Source organism: Artemia franciscana, chromosome 1 (genome assembly GCF_032884065.1).
Source record: "Artemia franciscana chromosome 1, ASM3288406v1, whole genome shotgun sequence".
NCBI lineage: Eukaryota > Metazoa > Arthropoda > Branchiopoda > Anostraca > Artemiidae > Artemia > Artemia franciscana.
This window is the reverse complement of record NC_088863.1, coordinates 62,896,217-62,919,755: the sequence shown is the minus strand read 5'-3', so window position 1 is coordinate 62,919,755 and position 23,539 is coordinate 62,896,217. Positions and strand designations below refer to the sequence as shown.

The window sequence follows — 23,539 nt, the reverse complement described above, 5'->3', positions numbered from 1 at the left end:
GATTTTCCGCAGGGGAAATATTCTGTGGGTGGTATTTTTCAGGGAGAGGGGATAACCGGCAGCTTTCAGAAAAAAAAACAGCATGAATACAAGATTTATCTGAGATATGAAAACTAAATTAAAACGATGATATTATTTCTGTTTTAGCCCTCCACATTGTTGAAAATCCAAATTGTGTAGTTCTTTTTGATGATGCAACTTCAATATTTGAAGCAAATGGCCCCACCTTTTTTAGGAAGGCAATTTAAATTAGAAAAAAATCATAGAAACCGTGCTTTAAATAGTGATACTAGAGATATTCTTGTAAACGCAATTTACAACAACTGAAAATTAAAGGATTTAAATATCATTTCTCTTCAGTTTAAGTTAAGATGACCAAACTTTTAATGAAAATTAGGCCAGTAGACACGCCAAGTCAATCACTAACCAGATAATTCTTACCCAATCTAATTGGTGAATAGCCTTTTTTTTTCAGTCTTTCTTCTGCTTAGTTAGAGTTAATTCAAAAGTTTTCTTTTCTTTCCTTTTTCTTGAGAGAGAGAACTGAAGACGAATGGGCGGAAACCCGTGACGGAAATATCCGCCTCAATCATTTTCGCTTTGTTTTTGTCCCACATTTTTCTCAGCTATTTAATATATTTTTTTTTCTTATTTGTCATATGTCAATTCTGGTTCGAGCCCTTTCAATCTTTGAGTTCATAGAACTAATGCAGTTTTATTTCAGCTATATTTCACCATTTTAAAATATAATTACCTGTACCATAATACAGTTTATCGTTCTGATAACAAAAGACCTAAGTCAGACAATCGACCTTTTAAACTGTGGAACAGAGCTATACACAAAGCAAAATCATATTCAATCCTTTTCCTGCAAGCCTTTTCACGCTTTTGTGCTCTGAAAATTGCAAGGCGTCGTAAAATATGTAAGATACTGGTAAAATACCGGTAAATAGATAAAATTCAAATTTTACGGGGGCCCATAAAATTACGATAAAATACGTAAAATACCCAATTTTACCAGCTACAATACTATCCAATTGTATGCTGGGATTTAACGTCATTAGACTATCAAGGATACACAAAAAACTAACTTATGATCTATTTCCAAATAATCGAACCGTTTTCATTTTAGAATTTGCCAGAGAAATTTTAACCATGATTCTAAGGTCAGCGTAGTTAAAACATACAAGCCGTAACAACATACAGCAGGGCTTAGAATTTAATTTTGGTGATGAGATCATGTGGAAGTGTCTCCATACTAATCCAAACAAGAAGAAGAGAAAAAAAAAATCAAGGTTTAAACTAATTTCAAAGCTGTCTTTTTTTACAACAAAACCGTTTCGAAATAGTTAATGATTTCAGGCCCATAAAAATTAATGAGAGGTTAATGAATTATTTTCTTACTTTTTGCACGCCCCTTAAGGGTTCTTCAGTTTCTATTGCAGTTTCATTGCGTCGGTTTTGAGTTATCGGTAAAGCGCTAATTTTTTAGATTTCTACAAATATAGGGAAACATTGCGATACAGTTTGTTTGTTTGAAACAGCTTTTCAAAAATATATTGCACAAGCCACGAATCAGTACTTTTTTCTGCTTTCAGTTTCAATTACACTCTTTACTTTAATCATGAAAATTTGTTTTTTTTTAATTAATTTCAGTAAGCTTTTTAGTTTTGAAAATATTGACACAAGTATCGCCCGTTTTAAGCTTCAAATTCGCTCTTTACTTCCACCAGATTTTTTTTTTTTTAATCTCAGCTCGTTTTTAATGTAAAAACGCGAACAATAGTGGTCTGTTCCGATTCCTCATTAATATCTATACAGATATACCGCTTTTGAAGTCTCATCATCAAGGAAATAGGTCATCTACTTTTTCTACAAGATCAGCATAACATCAACCAGGGAGAATTTTGCTCTTGCTGGCAGGTGTATTGCTTGAAAAACATTATAATGAGAAACAAGTTCGACTGTTTTCAATATCTAAATTAGACTATCATATGTTAATTCTGCGTTTTAAGCTAGATTAAACAATTATTTGATACTTGGTCAAGGCTATCCCATTGGGCTGTGCCGAGGAGATTCAGACCTATAGAGGTCTAGGAACCTAAAATTCCGAGGACTGAATGGTAATACGATTTTGTTGCTATTGAAACTAGTTCCAGTGGCACCATTCCTAGAGGGGGAGGGGGTGGTATTTGCCTCCTGGATTCCCTTATTTCTGGATTAAAAAAAAAATAATTCTTATCCGGAATTTTCATGAAAAAAAAAAAGAAGAAAAAAATTTCTCGCTGATTAAATTTTTTATAAGGATAGAATTGAGGCGGCTGAGATGGAAATTATTAGAAACAACTTCACAAGGTGTAGAATAATTGTAGTTAAGACATTTTGACTGCAGCTGTACTATAGTTTACCCCCCCCCCCCTCAAGCATGGGCGCTCCGAAAAGTGGATGAAGATTTACTAGATGTTTTCGAGAGAAATTACCAAAGAAATTGCCTACGGATTGTTCTGGGTTCCCGGGTGACTGACCGTATTTCTAACAGTAGGCTGTACGAAAAATATTGTTCAATCCCGCTTTTTAGAGCTATAATGAAAGGAAGGTTGAAACGGCTAGGGCACGTTCTGTGGATGAAGGATGACAGATTGACGAAGACAGAACTTTATGGCAAACTGTCTAGGGCTAAACGGAAAGCAGGTTGTCCTCGTCTAGGGTGAGAGGATGTCATAAAAAAAGATTTAAAAGAAATGGGAACTTCCTGGGAGAGTATAAAGAGGGGACTTTGAACAGATTGGGATTGAGAAGGAGCGTGCGTAGCTGTGTTGGCCTCAGGTGACTTGGTGCTGAGGTGAGTTGTTAGTAGTAGTAATAGTAGAATTGCCACGAAAACATAAAGTTTCAGTAAGATTAGGTGGGGGTACAATAGTGCCATATGAGATAGCGCAAGAGTTTTTTCAAAAATACAGTGTTGTATTATGTTATTGATTTTCTAACTACAGAGATTGAAAGTAGGCTAGAAGAGAACGGTTTGGACGTTTTGAACAACTTAAGCGAAGTGCACAAACAAAATAAACAAAGACAGTGTAAGGTTTGTGTGAAAATACTATAAGCTCGATTTTGAACGCTGCATGTCTGATTTCCTGTGTTCTTACGCAGTTGAGGAAATAAAAACAAAAACATTCTAGAAAGAGCATCTGTTTTTGCTGAAAAACGCGTAAAATGTGCACTTCTGATTTTTGATCTATTTACACTGTACTTCACTATTCCTATGAACTATGCGTCGTGTGAAAGATCTTTTTTTGCCTTCAATGGTTGAAGATGGACTGCCGCAACACAATGGGGTAAGAAAGATTATCTTCGCTTGCACTGTCAGTAATTGAAAGAGAAGTACAAATTGACCTTGGTAAAGTGATAAAGGAATTTAATATAGAAAAACACATAGACGACTACAATTTTCGTAACAAGTCAGTGTGTATTGTAGGTTTATTTTATATGTACATTCATCTAATTTTGAAACATCATTAGGGTTCATGTTACAATATTATATTAGACTGAAGAAATGAACAAAGACAGTGTAAGCTTTGTTTGTAAGTTTGTGAGTATTGTTGGTTTATTTTATATGTACATTAATCTAATTTTGAAACATCATAGTTCAAGTTCCAGTATAATATTAGACTTCGAATGATATGTAATATAACTTGGAATTATTCTGTATTTTTGCTTTTGCTTTATGTGGCCCGTTTATTTAAATGCTATTTATTAAGATAAAGCAGCAAATCCACTATCAAATCAATTTAATAAAAAGTCATAAGTAATACTTCAACAAATGACGCATAGTAAAAGTTTCGCACAATAAATTTAATCTTACATATTCAAATTGAGTGCAACTGAATAGCACAATACAGGGAGCTGTTAAAATAGTACTTGGTTCAACTTTTCTTCCGTAGCACTCGAATAAATCCCCCCCCCCTAAAATAAAATACTGGCGCTACGTCCCTACTCTTAAACAACTGCCTATGATGTTCTAGTTCCATGTCAGGCCGTTCCATCCCGGAAATGGCACTTTTTGGTTACATTTTCGTTTTCAAATCTAAATTATAAAAGTGATTAGATATGAAAATTGGCTTTTAAATTAGCCCTTAAACAGCTCTCTATGATGTTTCAGTACAGTGCTAGAAAAAAACTGACACATAAATGTTATCCATGAAAAAAAAACTATTTTCCTTGTTGTTCAAGGGAAGCGGGGGGGGGGGGGATTTTTGACGATGGTAATTTTTACGATGAACTTTTTGTTTCAATCTGACTCCACTTTCGAGGGGTTTCAGATTCTTTTTCAAAATTACATTAAATTTGTTTTCAAAATAACATTAAAAAAATAAATCGAAGTAATATCGAAGTAGGTTACCATTTTTGAATTGGTTATAAAGGACAGTTTTTTCTCAATATATATTTTTTTAAATATACTTATAAACTTTGGTTATATTTGGGCCTGGTTCAGTCTTTATTAGGTTGCAGTTGTTGCTGCAACCACGATTTTGTAAAACTTGTTATCAAAAAATTAAATGAGAAACCCAAATGACAAGAAAAAAGAAACAAATGATTCAGCTGTATATGTTTTTTATGATTTACTTTGAGATTTTATTGGTTAATACTAGGCAGCTTTTGTATTCTTTTATTCCAGAGACTGGATCGAATTCGCAATTACATTAGAAACTCTGCTATCGCCTAAAGACTTCATAAAATTAGCAGATAAAAAAAAACTATCTAAATGACATCATAAGTAAATGATACATGCTGTAAACTAAGTAAATGAACAAATAAAAAGAATACCTAAAAACGAAAGTATGCTCCTGTTCCCGCCCCTCTTCATCATCCTCTACGACAACAACTGACAGCTTTTTCTTCTTAAAGTCCAGCTTCGTAATTTTAGGCCAAAAGAACAATCCAATTTTTTGTGTTTTCTCGAAAACAAGGATACCAGTAGGCGTCAGGCCAAGGGAGTACTCACAACCGTCTTTTCCCCAAACACGGTGGTTATCCACTCCATACATTTCTAACCATTTGGCTTTATTTAAATAATTCATTTCAGCTTGCGCTGGAGTTGAGCCCCTAAATAAAAGAATAATGTCAGCACGAATGAAAAACGAAATATACCACGACATAATTTTTCCTTAGTATATTGTGGGAAGGGGTTGCCATTTAAACTCTGACCTTCTAATAGTGGGCAATCTTCTTGCAATCTTCGATGAATAAGCAAAAGCAAAAATGAATTAGAATTTTCAACTTAGTTACAGGAAGGCTAGAGTTGAATCTATTGGGCATTTCAATATCAATAAACAGTTATAATCGGCCTGTGTTTACTGACAATCAAGATGCTCTAAAAAGCCATTAGTCTCTCCATTTTGACAAGGAATGAAATGAAAACTCTATGGCTGGTGGGAAACAGTTGAATCTGCGCATACACAAGAGCCAATAACAAATAAACGGTTCTCAAGAATCTGAGAATCTAGAAATTAAATTTGGGACACAGAAATATCCATTAAACGTGGTTCTCCCCTTCAAACGATATAATAACAAGTAATAGTTAATATCGCATAAGTTAATTCCAAATAACTAAAATTAATTCCAAAATTGTAAATCTAGGAATTTGAATAAAACTAATTAAATTCCAAAATTAAATAATTTATGACTTTAAGCTGTAATATTGACCCTTCTACAAGAGAAGAAATGCCCATTTGTTGATTGTTTCAAGAGAGAATCCAACAGACCTGACCATGGACAAAAGCCCTGGTTTTTATTTTAAGTCATGTGTTCCTCCAGATTCCAAATTGCCATGAGCAGCATTACCACTCCATTTGTTAAAATTTCTCATACGGTTAGGACTTTACTTCCTAGTTGCCCTCTTTGAGTTTATTTTGCCAAATATTTCATTTATAATACTATTTCAGTTTGACAGCATTGTCAGGACAGTTCTCAAAAACCGTCGCTGTATTCCATTCATCTTTTCTTCTTTACTAAAAACTAAGGAATGGACACACATCCATTTTAAGACATCACACGTGATATCATACCCACTACACCATTATCTTGCATATCAAACTGAAAATTTTATCAAAATTTTTATTTAATATTTAGCATTATACTATATTACTCAAAGAGCGTAGATATAAATATTTCCCTTTAAAAGAGCCCTGAAAAAACCTCCCATGGTTCTTCGTAACCATGTGAGGTTTCACAACCCTAAAAGCGGCGACAAAAAAAGCACGAGAAAAAAAAGAGACTTCTCTGCATCCCATCGGAATAAGTGATTTTCCTGATTGGTGAGGATGGGGGACAATGATTTTACTAAATGAAATTTCAGCTACGATTATTTCAAAGATGCAGCATTTTATTTTGATTCGACGCTATTTTGCAAGATTACAGGCTATTTTCTGAAATTCCCAAAAATTGTTTTAGTAACGAGCTTTTACCATTAAGACTAATCCAAATAATAGTTATTGTGCCATCCTCGAGTCAGCTCAAATAGCAATATTTCATCAATTGACATTTTTTTTCCCATGATATTGCCCCCCCCCCCCTCCCTTTGCAAAGAATTGCCAAAAATCTCGTAAAGATTTTGAACATATTTGAAAATTTAAATTAAGCTTGAAGAAAGTAAATACCAATTAAGCGATTTTGTCGCTCAAATAATCAATCTTGCAGTTTAAATTCCTAAAAACATATCAGCCAACTACAATTTATAAATCATGGCTTATACGAAATCGCGTTAGTTAAAACCGATTTGTGCTGTCTGTACAAAGTAATTATGCAAAATCCATGAGCAAAGTCATTCATCCAAACATCAAGCAAATCATTTTGGCATTAAACAAATCGGTAACTATCGAAGCTATAAAAAAGAAGGATTTCGAAAGCGCTGCCAATTTTTTGTTTTCCTTGGTTAATCAATAACAAGGAAGGCATGTCTTTTCTGTTTATGATAACTTACAATAAATTGAAAGGTTAAGTTACATAATAGTTAAAAAACTTAATGATATTCGGTTCCGCCTTTTTCTTTGCACATACAATTTCTATAGCATGGAGTGAGCATACTACAGTATACTGCTGATGATACAACAGCCCATTTCAACACACAAGGACACAGACCGGTGGCATAGGACGGCGGCATGGTTTAGCCCCCCCCCCCCTCTGACAAATTTCTCTGGCTCGAAAATTGATCGTAACTATGTAAATAAAAAGAAAATTCCTCATAAAAAACTCAACTCGTTTTTCATTACTAAAAAAATCAGGGAATAAAACCTTAGTACTCCCCAAACATTTTTTTGGTAAATTCCTCCTCCAGGCAAAAATCCCACATATGGTCCTGACATAGACCAAACAAACGTTTATCCAACTCTTCAAGAGAATTTCAGGGACACAGAAAAACAGTAGGAACAAGTGAGCTGTTTATTTTTATGTTAAAAGTATTGTGCAACTATTCTAAATTTACCAGTATTTCAGGTCATCAGTTGATGAAATTAGTTTCCTGGAATTCATTTCTTCGCTAATTATTCTTTTAGCGCCCATTCAGAAAAGAGAATGCCCCAGTGCTAGAGAGGCGGGAGTAATCTTCACTCTTGCATAGTCCTCTAATTTCCATCCGCCCGGTGTCATAAATTTTTTGCTCTCTCCCATTCTCAAAATTTAGGAAAATATCTTTCTTAGGTATTTTGACTGAAAATTCCTTTTTTTACCATGTTCATTAGAAAAAAAATAGAACAACAAAGCAAAATCCCCTCCTATTGAATGTTAACACCAAAATCCGATCTTTTCTTTGTAATTGTCTTCATATTGTATAAGCTGTACCATTTCTGAATGTTGTGCATACTTGCAATAATTCACCTCATTCAGAGGAACTTTTATCAAGCTCCAAGGGGGAGCTTATCAACCCCGTATTATTTAGTAGACCAGCCTCGTCTGACGCAAAACACCATCAGGATCCAAGTTGATAAAGATGTCTGAGGATCACAACCTCTGATTCCTTTAGAACGGTTCCAAGGATATATCAAACAGTTCGCGGAAGGAGCGACCCGGCTCAATAGTAAACGAAACTCTAAAAAACGGAATTTCGATGCTAAAAGATATATCAAAAGAATAAGATTTTTATGCTGATTTTAATATATAAGTTTCATCAAATTTAGTCTTTGTCATCAAAAGTTACGAGCCTGAGAAAATTTCCCTTATTTTGGAAAATACGGGGGTAACACCCCCTAAAAGTCATAGGATCTTAACGAAAATCGCACCATCGTATTCAGCGTATCAGAGAACCCTACTGTAGAAGTTTCAATCTCTTATCTACAAAAATGTGGAATTTTGTATTTTTTGTCAGAAGACAAATCACGGGTGCGTGTTTATTTGTTTTTGTTTTTTTTGTTTTTTCCAGGGGTCATCGTATCGACCAACTGGTTCTAGAGTGTTGCAAGAGGGCTCATTCTAACGGAAATGAAAAGTTCTAGTGCCCTTTTTAAGTGACCAAAAAAATTGGAGGGCACCTAGGCCCCCTTCCACGCTCATTTTTTTCCCAAAGTCAACGGATCAAAATTTTGAGATAGCCATTTTGTTCCGCATAGTCGAAAACCATAATAACTATGTCTTTGGGGATGACTTACCCCCCCCCCCCCACAGTCCCTGGGGGAGGGGCTGCAAGTTACAAACTTTGGCCAATGTTTACATTCAGTAATGGTTACTGGGAAGTGTACCGACGTTATCAGGGGGATTTTTTTGGTTTGGGTGTGGGGTTCAGGGGAGGGGGCTATATGGGAGGATCTTTCCTTGGAGGAATATTTCATGGGGGAAGAGAAATTCAATGAAAAGGGCGCAGGACTTTCTAGCATTACTATAAAAAAAAAAAAACAATGAAAATATAAACATGAAAAAGTTTTTTCAATTGAAAGTAACGAGAAGCATTAAAACTTAAAACGAACAGAGATTATTACGCATATGAGGGGTTCTAAAAGTACTTTAGCATAAAGATCGAGGTATTTAGGAGGAGATAAATACTTCGCCCTTTATGCTAAAAATTTTTAAAGTAATTTCAACTATTTATTCTACGGCCTTTCTGATTCAGGGGTCATTCTTAAAGAATTGGGACAAAACAAGATTTAGTGTGAAGAGCGAGGTATTAACGAGGGGACCAACCCCCTCATATATATAATCAAAAATATAAGAATATAAAAGTTTGTTACGTAAGTTAATTCTTAAGTTACGTATTTTTTTTACTAATAAAAACGTTCGTTAAAAATTAAAAGATCTAGTTGCCTTTTTAAGTAACCGAAAAATTGGAGGGCAATTAGGCCTCCTTCCCCACCCCTTATTTTTCAAAATCGTCTGATCAAAACTAAGAGAAAGCCATTTAGCCAAAAAAAGAATTAATACGCAAATTTCATTTTAATAATTTATGTACGGAGAGCCAAAATCAGACATGCATTAATTCAAAAACTTTCAGAAATTAAATAAAAAAAACAAGTTTTTTGAAATGAAAGTAAGGAGCGACATTAAAACTTAAAACGAACAGAAATTACTCTGTATATGAAAGGGGTTTTTCCTCCTCGACGCCCCGCTCCTTGCGCTAAAGTTTGATTCTTTCACAAAACTCTACTTTTTTAAACAATAAAAAAAACTTTAGCGTAAGGAGCGGGGCGTCGAGGAAGAAAAACCCCTTTCATATACGGAGTAATTTCTGTTCATTTTAAGTTTTAATGTCGCTCCTTACTTTCATTTCAAAAAACTTGTTTTTTTATTTAATCAAATGCAAAAACCAGCAGGATAGCTGTGTATTAGACATTCTAAATGTCCAGAACCATGAGCAGTATACGAGCCTATTTAAACATGGAGAATTTTCAAGTGAGCGTTCTATGACACTCACAAGGGAATTGTGTTAAATAAAACAATAAGATAAGAATCCCGAGTCTTTTGGCAAAAAGACTCGGGTGTTCTTTTTTCGTGCAATATCCCTTTTGGTCCTTTCTTCTCTTTTTTTTATAAATTAGATCATAAAGGTTTATTTCTAAAAGGGGAGGGGTGGTGGTGGAAAAGTGAAATTTAATTGTATAAAAAACTATTATCCATATCCAATATCAATTTTGGTAATTTGGGTTTTGAATTGGTTAGAGGTGGGATTCAAGCTCTTACCTATACCCTATATTTCTTAAACGTTGTAAAAAAAAAAAAGGTAACCATTTAGCACTTACTTGCATTTCTTGAACTCTTCAAGGATCATTTCTTCCATTTCTTCAGTTTGATTGGGGACGAATCGAAATTCCGAAACAAAAGCGGCATTGTGAACGTCAGAATCATAGTCCCCACACTCAGCTATCGATGAAGAAAAAAAATAATAAAGAACTCAAAGAAATTTATTCGTGATTATTTAATATGAACTATACAGAAAATATTAGTAACAAAAAGAAAAAGTGAAAATTGTTAATTTTGAAAGAGCGTGAAGACTACGGAGGAAGAGAATAAAAGTAAACAGACATAGAAAGAAAAGGGAGAGAAGGAAAGTTTTTATTTTTTTCTATTCATGTTTGAACCTAACCGATTACAATGTAATACTTCGATGTATTATATTACATTAAAAGGTTTCAATCGTTTTCAGGGGCGGCGTGAATTTTTTTTTTATTATTTGACAGAAAGCAGACGTGAAATCCATAGAAACTCGTTACATCAAATTAAATAGCCTCAAATTAAATAAATTAATTTATTTAAAATGAAATTACACAGCATCCTCGTTTTGTTTAATTGACGATAAGATAGTTTGTTTAATTGACGATAAGATAGTTTGGTTAATTGACGATAAGATTCTACCAGGAAAATTTGATTCTAGAAGTTCCATTTTTGATAGCAATTGTGTTGCGGAGCAACACTTTGGTTTCGTCCCATTTTTTGTTTTTTTCCCTATGCCGCCGATCTCAGCTTATTCCCGGAAACTGGTAAGGGTATAACCTGTGCGGTTTTTACGGAAAGTGTGGACCTCAGACCGGATAGATGAATATGACATTACATTTTGGAAAGTTCCGCAGAACTCCTGCCTGGGGCCAAAAAGGATGGTTTGTGCTTGTCCACGAGCCAGAGCCTCTGATGTGCGAAGTAAAGTCGATTATATAACCTATTTCAGAGAGGAGTATCAGAAGTTGTGCAGCCAAGCTTTCGTTTCATCAAACCATGTTTCTACTTTCGAGTGGAAAGCTCCGTTCTAGCAGGCACTCAGGCAGGCACCACTTTCAAATTGAAGATGGACTAAAATCTATAAGGGTTAAATATATGCGGCAGTTGCCTGGCCCCACAGCCAATATATCTTCTTTAAATGATAAATAGAAAAATTTACAGAAGCTAAAATGTGGCATTTTCCCACGGGTCTAAAAGTGCTGCCATCTATTGTCTCTACCCATTTCTGTTTCGTGATTTCAGCTGAGTTTATCATTCGGTTTTTCGGACTTGGGATTGCGGTAGAGAAATGGTATCAGACCCCCCCCCCCCCAACTCCCCCAAAGATATCGGTTCCGGTCCAGTTATGTCAGCAACGTATCTTGGGCTTGAGCTTATTCTTCCCACTAAGTTTCATCCCGATCCCTCCACTCTAAGCGTTTTCCAAGATTTTAGGTTCCCCCTCCAACTCCCCCCAACGTCACCTGATCCAGTCGGGATTTAAAATAAAAGCTCTGAGACACGAAATCCTTCTAAATATCAAGTTTCATTAAGATCTGATCACCCGTTCGTAAGTTAAAAATACCTCATTTTTTCAAATTCTTCCTAATTAACCGTACCCCACTCCCCCCCCCCAGATGGTCAAATCGGAGAAACGACTATTTCTAATTTAATCTGGTCTGGTCCCTGATACGCATGCCGAATTTCATCGTACTAGCTTATCTGGAAGTGCCTAAACTAGCAAAACCGGGACTGACAGAACTTGCGATCGCTATATGTCACTTGGTTAATACCAAGTGCCATGAAAAAGATAGGCATAAACGACGTTTTAAGTAAATTAAATAACGATACTTAAACCTAAGACGAGCAGAAATAACGTTATACAAAAATTTAAAGTCACGACAGACGGGAATTACAGTCAATGAGTAAACAAAACCAAAATGACAGAAATTCAAACCAGTGATTAAATTCACCATAAAGGTGAGAGACACTGCTGTAAATGAATATAATTATAAATCCTGTAACGAATAAAAATTGAAGCGGGTATTCAAGTCCAACGACCAAAAATTACCACAAACAGGTATAGGACTACAAACCAATAAACCTTTGAAAAGTCAGATCGTCATATGTGCTTTAGACAAGGCCGTATCCAGGGAAAGGGGTTTACCAGGTTTGAATTCCTACCCCCCCCCCCAAAAAAAAAGATCCGATCACCCATTCGTAAGTTAAAAATACCTCATTTTTTTTAATTTTTCAGAATTAACCACCCCCCCCCATCTAACCCAAAGAGAGCGGATACGTTCCGGTTATGTCAATCATGTATCTAGGACATGTGCTTATTTTCCCCACCAAGTTTCATCCCGTTCCCTCCACTCTAAGTGTTTTCCAAGATTTTAGGTTTCCTCCTCCCAGCTCCCCCCCCCACCAATGTCACCAGATCCGGTCAGGATTTAAAATAAAAGCTTTGAGACATGGTATCCTTCCAAACATTAAATTTCATTAAGATCTGATCAACCGTTCGCAAGTAAAAAATACATAAATTTTTCTATTTTTTTCAAATTAACGGGCCACCCACTCCCCCCCCCAGATGGTCAAATCGGGAAAACGACTATTTCTAATTTAATCTGGTCCGGTCCCTGATACGCCTGCCAAATTTCATCGTCCTAGCTTACCTGGAAGTGTCTAAAGTAGCAAACCCGGGACCAACAGAATTTGCGATTGCTATATATCACTTGGTTAATACCAAGTGCCATAAAAAAGGGTTAGTTCCGGCCGCATGGCAAAAATAGAAATCAGCATATGTCGTCGAGATAACTACTGAATGTTGAAATGGATCAGAAGTACCTCGAATTCCGATTTCACTTTTTTACACCGCTCCTTGAATGTGCGGTGCTTAAGAGTATTTTTTTGCACTCATTTCGCACGTTCAACTACAATTTTCAATACTTTTTCCAGTTTTGGAAGCAAGGTTTTGCTTCCAAAACCATTCCGAACTCAATTTCTGGAGTTCTGTCCCTACAAACTGCTGTAACCGTATCCCATGCAGAATTGTCGTCTTTGAAGAAGTCATCCATAAAATAGATACATCAGTTAAATTTGTTGTTGTTGTAAGACGCTTGCAAAATGCCGATTCTTTCTTCATTTCGTTGTCTTTCAAATAGTGCACGAATGCTAGGAGCTGGCTTAGATTGGAAACACCTATAGTATCGTCGTGCTGAAGGTTGAATTCTGTCAGACTTGAAATCAAATCTGAAACTAACTGAGCCAAAATATCTTTTCTCATATCCTCTATTCTGTTGCTGATGGCTTCAATTGAAAGAGGAAACTGGGATGATCTTAATTTCAGTCACTTTTGCAGCATGATATCCACAAACACAGCTACTTTTCTAGATGATTCACCAATGGTGTCTGGTTTGTCCTGCTTCACCATCAGGTAATCAACTTTTTACGAATATGTTGTGATCAGTTTGTTGAAAGTCATAATGTTGAGTAACGGCACAGTAGCCTTTTCATCGAATTTTGCTCATAAACTTCTTGTAGTTTCCATGTCCCTGCATCTTAAGGAAGCCTTCTGTTAGTTTTGCCAGAACTAGACTAGAATTACTCAACTTAGCACAAAAAATCATGGAGTTAGTACGAGCACTCTTATCATGCTCTGATACATGTTTGAATCTATATTGTACACATTTGTCCGCTCACCTTTTCTTTTTTTTTTTTTTTTTTGCTCGACGTAATCAGTAAGAAGGGATTATAATGTGAACAAAGAAAACTTATCACACAGCGCAACGTCGCGACAGTTCAAATTCGACTAAAAGTAATAGTGGGCGCAAAAATCCTATGTAGTACAGATAGACCAAGCGATGATGCATGATCAACAGCAATCAATGATAGGCAAGCGGGTGTTTCATAACATACGCGTCGCGAAAGTGTTTCGGCAAATACCAATAAATTAGTGCTTGAATATTAAAAAAAATAGATAATAGATTTTTAATTTAAAAACACAATGTAAATTTTTGGCACTTATTTCCGAATGCGATCTTTTTGTCATCGGCCGACACAAGATTTGAAAGAAATTATTACTTTAAGTGCATTGTGACCTCCGTCCAATCCGCGAGACTGTCCCTTGGTTACGATCAAACTCACATTAAGAACCACATTCCTAGAAGATCAGCATAGGGCTCATTTGAACGGAAATTAACAGTTCAAGAGCATTTTTAAGTGATCAAAAAGAATAGAGAGGAATAGTACCTCCCCCCCCACCCTAACGACTCTCTTTGTAAAAAGCCATCCTATCAAACTCTTGAGATAGTCATCTGACTCAGCATAGTTGAGATCCTCAATAACAATGCCTCTGGGGCTGATCCCCCACAACCCCTGGGGAGAGGGCTGTAAGGCATACAATTTACTCATTGCTCACATTTAGTACTTTTATTTGGAGAACATATATTTTTTTTTGTGGGGGGGGGCTATTTTCCATGGGGAAGGAAAAAGATTCCTTCTCCGTGGGGAGGAAAGTTTCTGAGGATGACTTCTCACTGAGGGGAAGAGGGATTTTCCAGCATTATCCAAAAAACGATCAGGAATTAAATATAAAAAGTTTTCTTTTTCAACTGCAAGTAAGGAGCAACATAAAATGGACAGAAATTATTCTGCATATGAGAGGGATGTCCTCTTCTCAATCTCTCACTCTTTACACCAAAATTTGACTTTGTGCCACAATGCTACACGAAAGGTTGTTCAAACTCAAGGGCCGTTGAATTTGAATGAGAAATATTTTCAAAGAATTTTAACATTTTAGCATTAAGAACGAGGGACTGAAACCGGGAAAAGCACCCCTTATATGCGCAATGTTTTCTATTGGTTTTAAGTCTTAACGTTGCTCCTCATTTTCAGTTGGAAAAAAAACTTGTTTTTGTAAATTAAATATCGAATAGGAACTGGGACTTTTAAGTTGAACTTCATTCATATCTTAATAGTCTTAAACTAAAAGAGAGTACTTGTGGATTCTGTGCTAATGTTGCTTTTATTTATTGAAAGATGGGTTCAGCCCACCAATCAGCATCTTGGTGAGGAGAGGCTCTAGTCTCCAACTGCATTCTCCTTTTTTCTCAACAAAAGAAATAGACTTACACTGAAGAGCAAGGGCTGAAAGTTCAACAGCGGTTTGAAGTTGGCACTCCAATCTGCCAGTTTGTATGTCCTGCTTCAACTGGAGGAAAAACTGGTACCTTGTCAACTCTTCCCTCAAGTTGTTTGGCTCAGATGAATAGAATTTTACTCGTAGTCGGAATGTAAAAGGAGGGCCAACTGAAAAAAACGGTTATTATTGCTTAATCTAAACATAAACCTCAAAACAGCATACATATTTATCATTTGCTTCAGTATTTCAGGTAATCCAATGATATCCTTACCTGCGAAATTAACTATTGAAAAAAAATTAATAAAAACAAAATGAAATGAATCGTTGCTTCTTTATGGTCAAACTAACTGACTGACAATGGTCAAACAAACTAACTGTAGGGTGTGACCATGAATCTCTCTAAAGACATTCTATTGGAATTTTATTTTCCTTTCAAAAACATGCTTCAATTTTACATTTGAAACAAAATCATAGAAAATATTATTAACAGAAGAAGGGATTGAAAAGTCCTTTGCTCATTCTATGGAAGTAGTTCCATCACGGTAAGACTACTCAAAATGTATAGCTTGAGACAATGAAACACTCAAACTTGTACCAAAATTGTGCCACATTGGCAATAGGACCATCAATCGTGAGTACATTGCATATGTCTAGTTCTAAACTCACTTGCGTTGATAAGCCACATGCTAGGTGCAAGAAACGTACACGGATCCTACCTGACAGTTTTGTGGCACTTGCTTTCTACCAAGTGACATATAGCGATCGCAAATTCTGTTGGTCTGTCTGTCCCGGTTTTGCTACTTTAGGCACTTCCAGGTAGGCTAGGATGATGAAATTTGGCAGGGTTATCAGGAACCAGACCAGATTAAATTAGATATTGTCGTTTCCCCGATTCAACCATCTGGGGGGAGGGAGTGGGGGGACGGTTAAATCGGAAAAATTAGAAAAAATTAGGTATTTTTAACTTGCAAACGGGTGATCGGATCTTAATGAAATTTGATGCTTGGAAGGATATCGTGTCTCAGAGCTCATATTTTAAATCCCGACCGGATCCAGCGACATTGCAGGGAGTCATTGGGGGACCTAAAATCTTAGACAAGACTTAGAGTGGAGGGATCCGGATGAAGCCTTTTGGGAAATATAATCAAAAGTCCTAGATACGTGATTGACATAAACGGAACGGATGAAAAATTAGAAAAATGAGGTATTTTTAACTTACGAAGCAGTGATCGGATCTTAATTAAATTTGATGTTTAAAAGGATGTCGTGTCTCAGAGCACTTATTTAAATTCCCGACTGGACCTGGTGACATTGCGGAGACTTGGGGGACTCTGCTCTCTTTGGGGTCGTTGGGGGGGGGGGGGGCAATTCTGAAAAATTAGAAAAAATGAGGTATTTTTAACTTACAAAGGAATGATCGGATCTTAATGAAATTAAATATTTGGAAGGATATCGTGTCTCGGAGCTTTTTTTTAATTCCCGACCGCATCCGGTGACATTGGGGAGAGTTGGAGGACCTAAAATCTTGGAAAACGCTTAGAGTGGAGGGATCGGGATGAAACTTGGTGGGAAAAATAAGCACAAGTCCTATATACGTGATTGAACTAACCGGAACGGATCCGCTCTCTTTGGGGGAGTTGGGGGGGGGGGAATGGTTAATTCTAAAAAATAGAAAAAATGAGGTATTTTTAACTTACGAAGGAATGATCGTATCTTAATGAAGTTTCATATTTAGAAGGAGCTTGTAACTCAGATCTCTTATTTTAAATCCCGGCCAGATCCAGTGTCATTGGGGGAGGGGGCGGAAATCCTGGAAAACGCTTAAAGCGGAGAGATCAGGATGAAACTTGGTGGGAAGAATAAACACAAGTCCAATATATGTGAAGGAAATAACTGGACCAGATCCACTCTCGAAGGTGGAGTTGGGGGGGGGGGGTTAAAATCTTGGAAAACGCTTAGAGTGGAGGGAGGATGAAACTTGGTGGGAAAAATAAGCACAAGTCCTATATACGTGATTGAACTAACCAGAACGGATCCACTCTCTTTGGGGGAGTTGGGGGGGGGGGAATGGTTAATTCAAAAAATAGGAAAAAGAGGTATTTTTAACTTACGAACGAGTGATCAGATCTTAATGAAACTTGATCTTTAGAAGTATCTTGTGCTTTAGAACTCTCATTTTAAATCCTGACAAGGTCCAGTGATATTGGGGGGGAGCTGGAGGGGGAAACCGGAAATTTTGAAAACCGGAAATCTCGGAAAACGCTTAGAGTGGAGAGATCGGGATGAAACTTGATGTGAAGAATAAGCACGAGTTATAGATACGTGATTGAAATAATTGGAACGGATCCGTTCTCATTAGGGGAGCTGGGGGTTGTTAATTTGGAAAAATTAAAAAAATCGAGGTATTTTAACTTAAGAATGGGTGACCGGATCTTAATGAAATTTGATATTTAGTAGGAGCCCATGTCTCAGAGCTCTTATTTCAAACCTCGACCAGGTATCCTGACATTGGAGGAAGTTAGACGGGAAAACCGGAAATCTTGGAAAATGCTTATAAATGTCGTAGATACGTGATTGACGTAACCGGACTGGATCCGCTCTCTTTGGGTTAGTTAGAGGGTGGGGTTCAGTACTTTGGCGAGTTTGGTGCTTCTGGACGTGCTAGGACGATGAAAATTAGCAGGCGTGTCAGGGAACTGCACAAATTGACTTGATAAAATCGTTTTCCCGATTCGACCATCTGGGAGGCTGAAGGGAGAGGAAAAATTGAGGTATTTTGAACTTACCAGTGGGTGATCGGACCTTAATGAATTTTGATATTTAGAAGGACCTCGTGATGCAGAGCTCTTATTTGAAATCCTGACCGGTATTAAGCCTCTGATTTTCCTTTTAAAGCAATCTATTAATTCTCAGAATTTTGTCAGAGCTCATGTCATATGAGCTCTTGGCTCTTCTGACCTCGTCACAAGTGCCATATGAGCTCTTGGCTCTTCTGACCTCGTCACAAGTGCCATATGAGCTCTTAGCTCTGTTTTTATTATGAATTGTTTATTATTTATTTGAGAATTTTGTTATTCAGATGCCATAAATTGATCTGATCTTTTTAAGAAAGGGGCAAGATTTCTTGGTACTTGTTAAATATTCCGAACCCACCCAACAAGTGGATTTAGGTTTATCTTAATCAAATCTACCAAAATATGATGAAAAAATAATACTTTATTAACAAAAGTATGGAAATTTCGACAGAGAATTATATAAAGCAGGCAACTCAGAACGCATATATTAAACACCTACCTAAAAACCAACTCTATATATTTAATTCAAGAATGACTGAGAATTTCAAGTTGGAACTTGTTGAGAATGATGACAGGGGTGGCAAATTTACCAAGGGCATGTTCAGTGGGATGTTGAACTATCCAAAAGACACTAAGTGCATGTTGCCACTATTTTTACTATTAGTAGTGGTAGTAGCAGCAGTAGTAGTAGTAGTAATAATAGTAGAACAATTTTATTAGAAATAAACCATTCTTAATCAATAGCACAAGATAAGCGAAGCTTGTGAGGTTGTGCTAAATTCAAGGAACATGAGACCATAATGAGAATGTGTAAAATGAGACCATATACAGAAACCAGCAAACATAAAAAACATAAACAATACATTACCTTGTGTGACCCCAAGAGACAAAAAAAAATAACAAACAAAAAATTTCATAAATATTACAAATGAATAATCTATGGAAAATTTATTTTATTTAATCTGTTTCAAAAGTATACCTACCGAGCAACTCCAGACGTGAATCAGACTAAAATTGGCCAAAGCTACCTATTTCTTCGATAACTATATTCAGTTTATTCCAAAGTTATGAAGCTCTGTAACTAAGTGAAAAAGAAGACCTACTTGAAACTAATCGAAGAACCTCAGCATTTCCTCGTATCCGAGTAACGTGGTGGTGAACATCAGATCTCTCACAAAATATTCCTTAAAAACAATCAGGAAGGCTTTCACTGTAATGCTAATTTATAAAAATCAACGTATAAGAATCACGTAATCCAGCAGCAGGCATTATATTTAATTCTGTATACACAGACCTCATAGACTCCTGGTTCTCAACACCACAAAAAACTCAGATAGCATTTTTCTGGATCACACGGATTGGACGAACTATCGAAGGGAAAGTACCAAGCCAAATCGACGACCAATACAAAATGTAGGGCTGAATCAGGGGAAAATTTAACAACCGTTGAACATTTGGGGGGAAAATATGTTTTAATTTGCGCATGATGCCTAAGTTACGTGACAATATTTTCGAAACTGACTTCACATGATCTTTAAATGATAGGGTTTCATCAACATTGATTCCGAGGTATTTGGTGAACCTTGTTCGTTTGATAATTCCCGGCTCCGAAATCATTTCTGTAAACCAAGGGTAAAAATTCGGAGATCGAGAGAAAATAACAAAATTTAACTTATCTATATTCAGGTCAATGTAGTTCATTTTAAGCCATGTACATATCTTGCTCATTGCTTCATTTATCTTTGACATGAGCAGTTGTTCCGTAGGGGCAACACAAACAAAGGTTGTATCATCAGCAAATAAGGGCATAGTAACCTGGGTCTTACTCGGGCCGTTGTCAACAAAGTCGTCAATTCTGGGCACAGCTTTCACAACATGCGGCAGATCATTAATAAAAATTAAAACAGAGTTGGACCGAGTACAGATCCTTGGGGAACCCCCAATTAAGAACATTTTTACTAAACGTAAAACCTTGTAAATTGTAAATTGAACCTTGAAAATTGACACACAGCTGTCTATTTTGAAGATAACTGCAGAGCAAACCCAATGTAGCAACCCTTAATCCATAAAATTCACATTTTTTCAATAATAATCGACGGTCAACAGTGTCAAACGCCTTAATTAAGTCCAAAAATATACCAGCTACCCTAAGCTTATTATCAAGAGCATCATTAACTACAGTAGTAATAAATGAAATCGCCATTTCTGTTGTTCTACCCTTCCTGAAACCAAACTGAATTGGATGTAAAGTGTATGACGTTCCCAATACTCATAAATTCTCATATTAATACATTTTTCAAAAACTCGTGAAACAACAGGTAATAATGAAATTGGTCTATAATTACCCAAATCATTCTTATTACTACCCTTAAACACAGGAGTTATTCTTGCGATTATAAGACAATTGGGGAACTCCCCTTGCTTAAAACAAGCATTAATTAGGGACGTAAATATATGAAAACTTACGACTGATACGACTATTACTTCTAATGAGGTTAAGGATATTAAGGTGGAAGTTTCAGGGAGCATTCTGCGCATAAGGCAACTACTACTATTGCTGCTGCTATTAATTTTATTGCCACAACTGCTACTAACGAGGCTAAGGGTGGGAAATTTCGTAATATATTGCGGGGGATGTTGAACTAGGCAAATTCAAAATATGCATAATACTACAAGTTTTTACACTACAACTACTACTGCAACAACAACTACTATTACAACTGCTACTACTATTACTACGACCGCTACTGCTACAATTACTACTACAAAGACTACCAATAGTGCTGCTGAAGCTAAGAGTATTACAGTGAAAGTTTGAGGGAATGTTGAAGATACTTTTGAACTAAATTGAAACACACTATATGGATGCAGATTATTAAAAGGCCGTACAACTACCACTACTACTAATATTACTAATAAGTCAGAGGGCATTAAGAAGCTATTTTCATAAAATATTGGACTGTATGTTAAAAAAAAATCAAAACACGTAGTCTGTATGCAGGCTGTTAAATGGCTGTATCATCAAAATATCAAAAACCGATTAGAATATTAGGTTGAAACTTTCAGAGCGTGATGAGGGATGTTCAGCTAATAAAAAAAATACTATGTGGACACAAGGCCGTAACCAGGGGGGATTTGAACCTCTCCCCACTGAAATGTTTGTCCGGCTCGTAAAATCGCAACAAAAAACAGAAAAAATAAATTTTCAATGGGAAACTGAGAAAAAAAATATGAAACCCCTGCAAGAATAAATTAACTACCCGGAAAAAAGAAGCTGGATATTGCCCTGTGTATACTATGATTACTAACAGTACTACTGCTACTGATAGTATTAATATTACCAAGGATTACGGTATTAATGAGTAGCTTTCATGAACTGATGAGGGGGATATTGGGCTAAATCAACAAATAGTGTAAGTGCATCCAGTTTGATAAAATAGCATAGAAACAATTTTACGGCAATGGTTAGACAATATTATATTTGTCCACATTTTCAAAAGGACAAATGCTATAAAAAATTGTAAAAAAAATTCTCAAGCATATGAATAGTAAGTCAAACTATGTATTTTTATGGAAAGAACAAAAGATATGAAGTATTCTTGTTTCCCAATGAAAAAGACTACGGAATGTCAATAAAAACGAACAAAAACTGATTTTAAGAACTCATTCCACGAAATAAGTTTTTCAAAGAAAAGTAAAGAGCTACATTAAACAAAAAATGAGCAGAAATGAAGTTAAACAATTCTCTGAGCGTAAAACCTCCAAAAACAATAACCGAGTGACACTCGAAATAATCAGAAATTAGGATGAGCGGGGTGACGTACCCCATGCCTTCTGGAGATCGGTTCATTATTGGTTCAAAATCCCCTGAACATGTACTGAGAGTTTACACTTAACAATCTAAGTTGTTCTAGGGATAGGGGTGATAAGATTTTTGATAACCTACAACCACTTAATGCGTTTTGATTTAATCGAGTTCGATTACCATGCTCTAAAAATGCCAACTATTTATTCTAAGCCTTTTGGTTAGTCCAACATTCCCTTCAACATGGCCTGTAAGTTTCAACTATAAAAACAGAGCCATTTCTGAGACATTCCCAATACGTCATTAAGACAACTTGCATAGTGTCTTTTCATTTAGTTTATCATCCCTCCAGCCACTTCCTGAAAATCTCATCTTAATACGAACAAATACATTTTCAAATGGGGATAAATCTATTTATTTAGACAGTAAAAAAAAAACAGGTACAAAAGTCCAAAAATTTCGATCACATCTACAGCGATCGACATCAGTAGAATTACTAAAATTATATATGTGAAACTAGCATATTTTTACCCACAAAAAAATAACTTTTCAGGTTATTCACAAAATAATGAACTTCCGATTTATGCACTAGATTATTTTCAGCGAGAGTTCACGGACAAAGCTCATTCAAAGTCTTGATGTAAATTTCTTCTTTACTTTTGCCCAAAAGTAAAAACCATTTTCCATGAAAGTGGCAAAGCCTTTCGTGTCTTTTAATTGCAAACGAAATGTTTAGTTTATAGTTGTGTTGGTCTCATTTTCCCATATATACGAAGTATTTTCGACGTAACACCTCAAGTTAGGTTTCTTCATCTTAGAACGGCAGTGTGGTCTAGGAAAGAATTTCTAAGTTAAGTTGTTACGCGAAAACTCACCTTAATACTGTTCCCCTTAGCATATGTAACACTAGCAGTGGAAAATCAAGTGGTAACATGCACATAATGGCTTTTGGTTAGTTCAACTAACCTCTCAACATGCCTTGAAAGTTTTGACTTAATGATCTAAGCCATTCTTGAGAAATTGCTGATATTCGCTTTTGACAACCTGTATGCATATAGCATGTTTTGATTTATTTCAGCATAACCTGCAACATTACCTGACAGTTTCACATTAATATTCTTAGCCTCAGTAGTAGTAGTAGTAGCAGTATGCAAATAGCGCCTTTTGGTTAGTTCAACACCCCCTCAATATATCTTGTAAGCTCCAACTTATACTCTAAGCATTCACAAAGTGTGTTTTAATTTAGTTCAACACCCCTCAAATCATTCCCTGAAAGTTTCAACTGAATATCCTTATACTCAGTAGTAGCAGCAGTAGTAGGCCTAGCAGTAGTAGTAGAAGTAACAGTATGCACAAAGTGCCTTTCGGTTAGTTCAACATTCCCCTCAAAACTTTAAGATATACTTCATACCATTCCTGAAAAACTGTTTATATGCTCTTTTGACAACCTGCACGCACATAGTTCGTCTTGTTAGTTAAACATTTCCTTTGACATTCCTGAAAGTTTCAGCTAATTCCATTAGTCTCAGTAATAGTGCCTTTTAAGTGGTTTAAAGTTTCCCTCAAATGCAATAAAATTTTAGACTTAACTACCTAAGGTCTTCCTAGGATATTGCTGAGACACCT

General features: G+C 36.1%; 1 protein-coding gene across 1 annotated transcript in view; it reads right to left on the bottom strand.

Annotated features, from left to right (window-relative positions):
* Positions 1-23,539, bottom strand: part of LOC136032582 (band 4.1-like protein 5) — a 60,639-nt gene that overhangs the window by 23,880 nt on the left and 13,220 nt on the right. The window contains exons 3-5 of the mRNA XM_065712854.1: positions 15,304-15,480; positions 10,221-10,341; positions 4,825-5,103 (exon numbers count right to left, since the gene is read on the bottom strand). Of these exons, the coding sequence (XP_065568926.1) occupies positions 4,825-5,103; positions 10,221-10,341; positions 15,304-15,480 (577 nt within the window). The remainder of the gene's footprint in view (positions 1-4,824; positions 5,104-10,220; positions 10,342-15,303; positions 15,481-23,539) is intronic.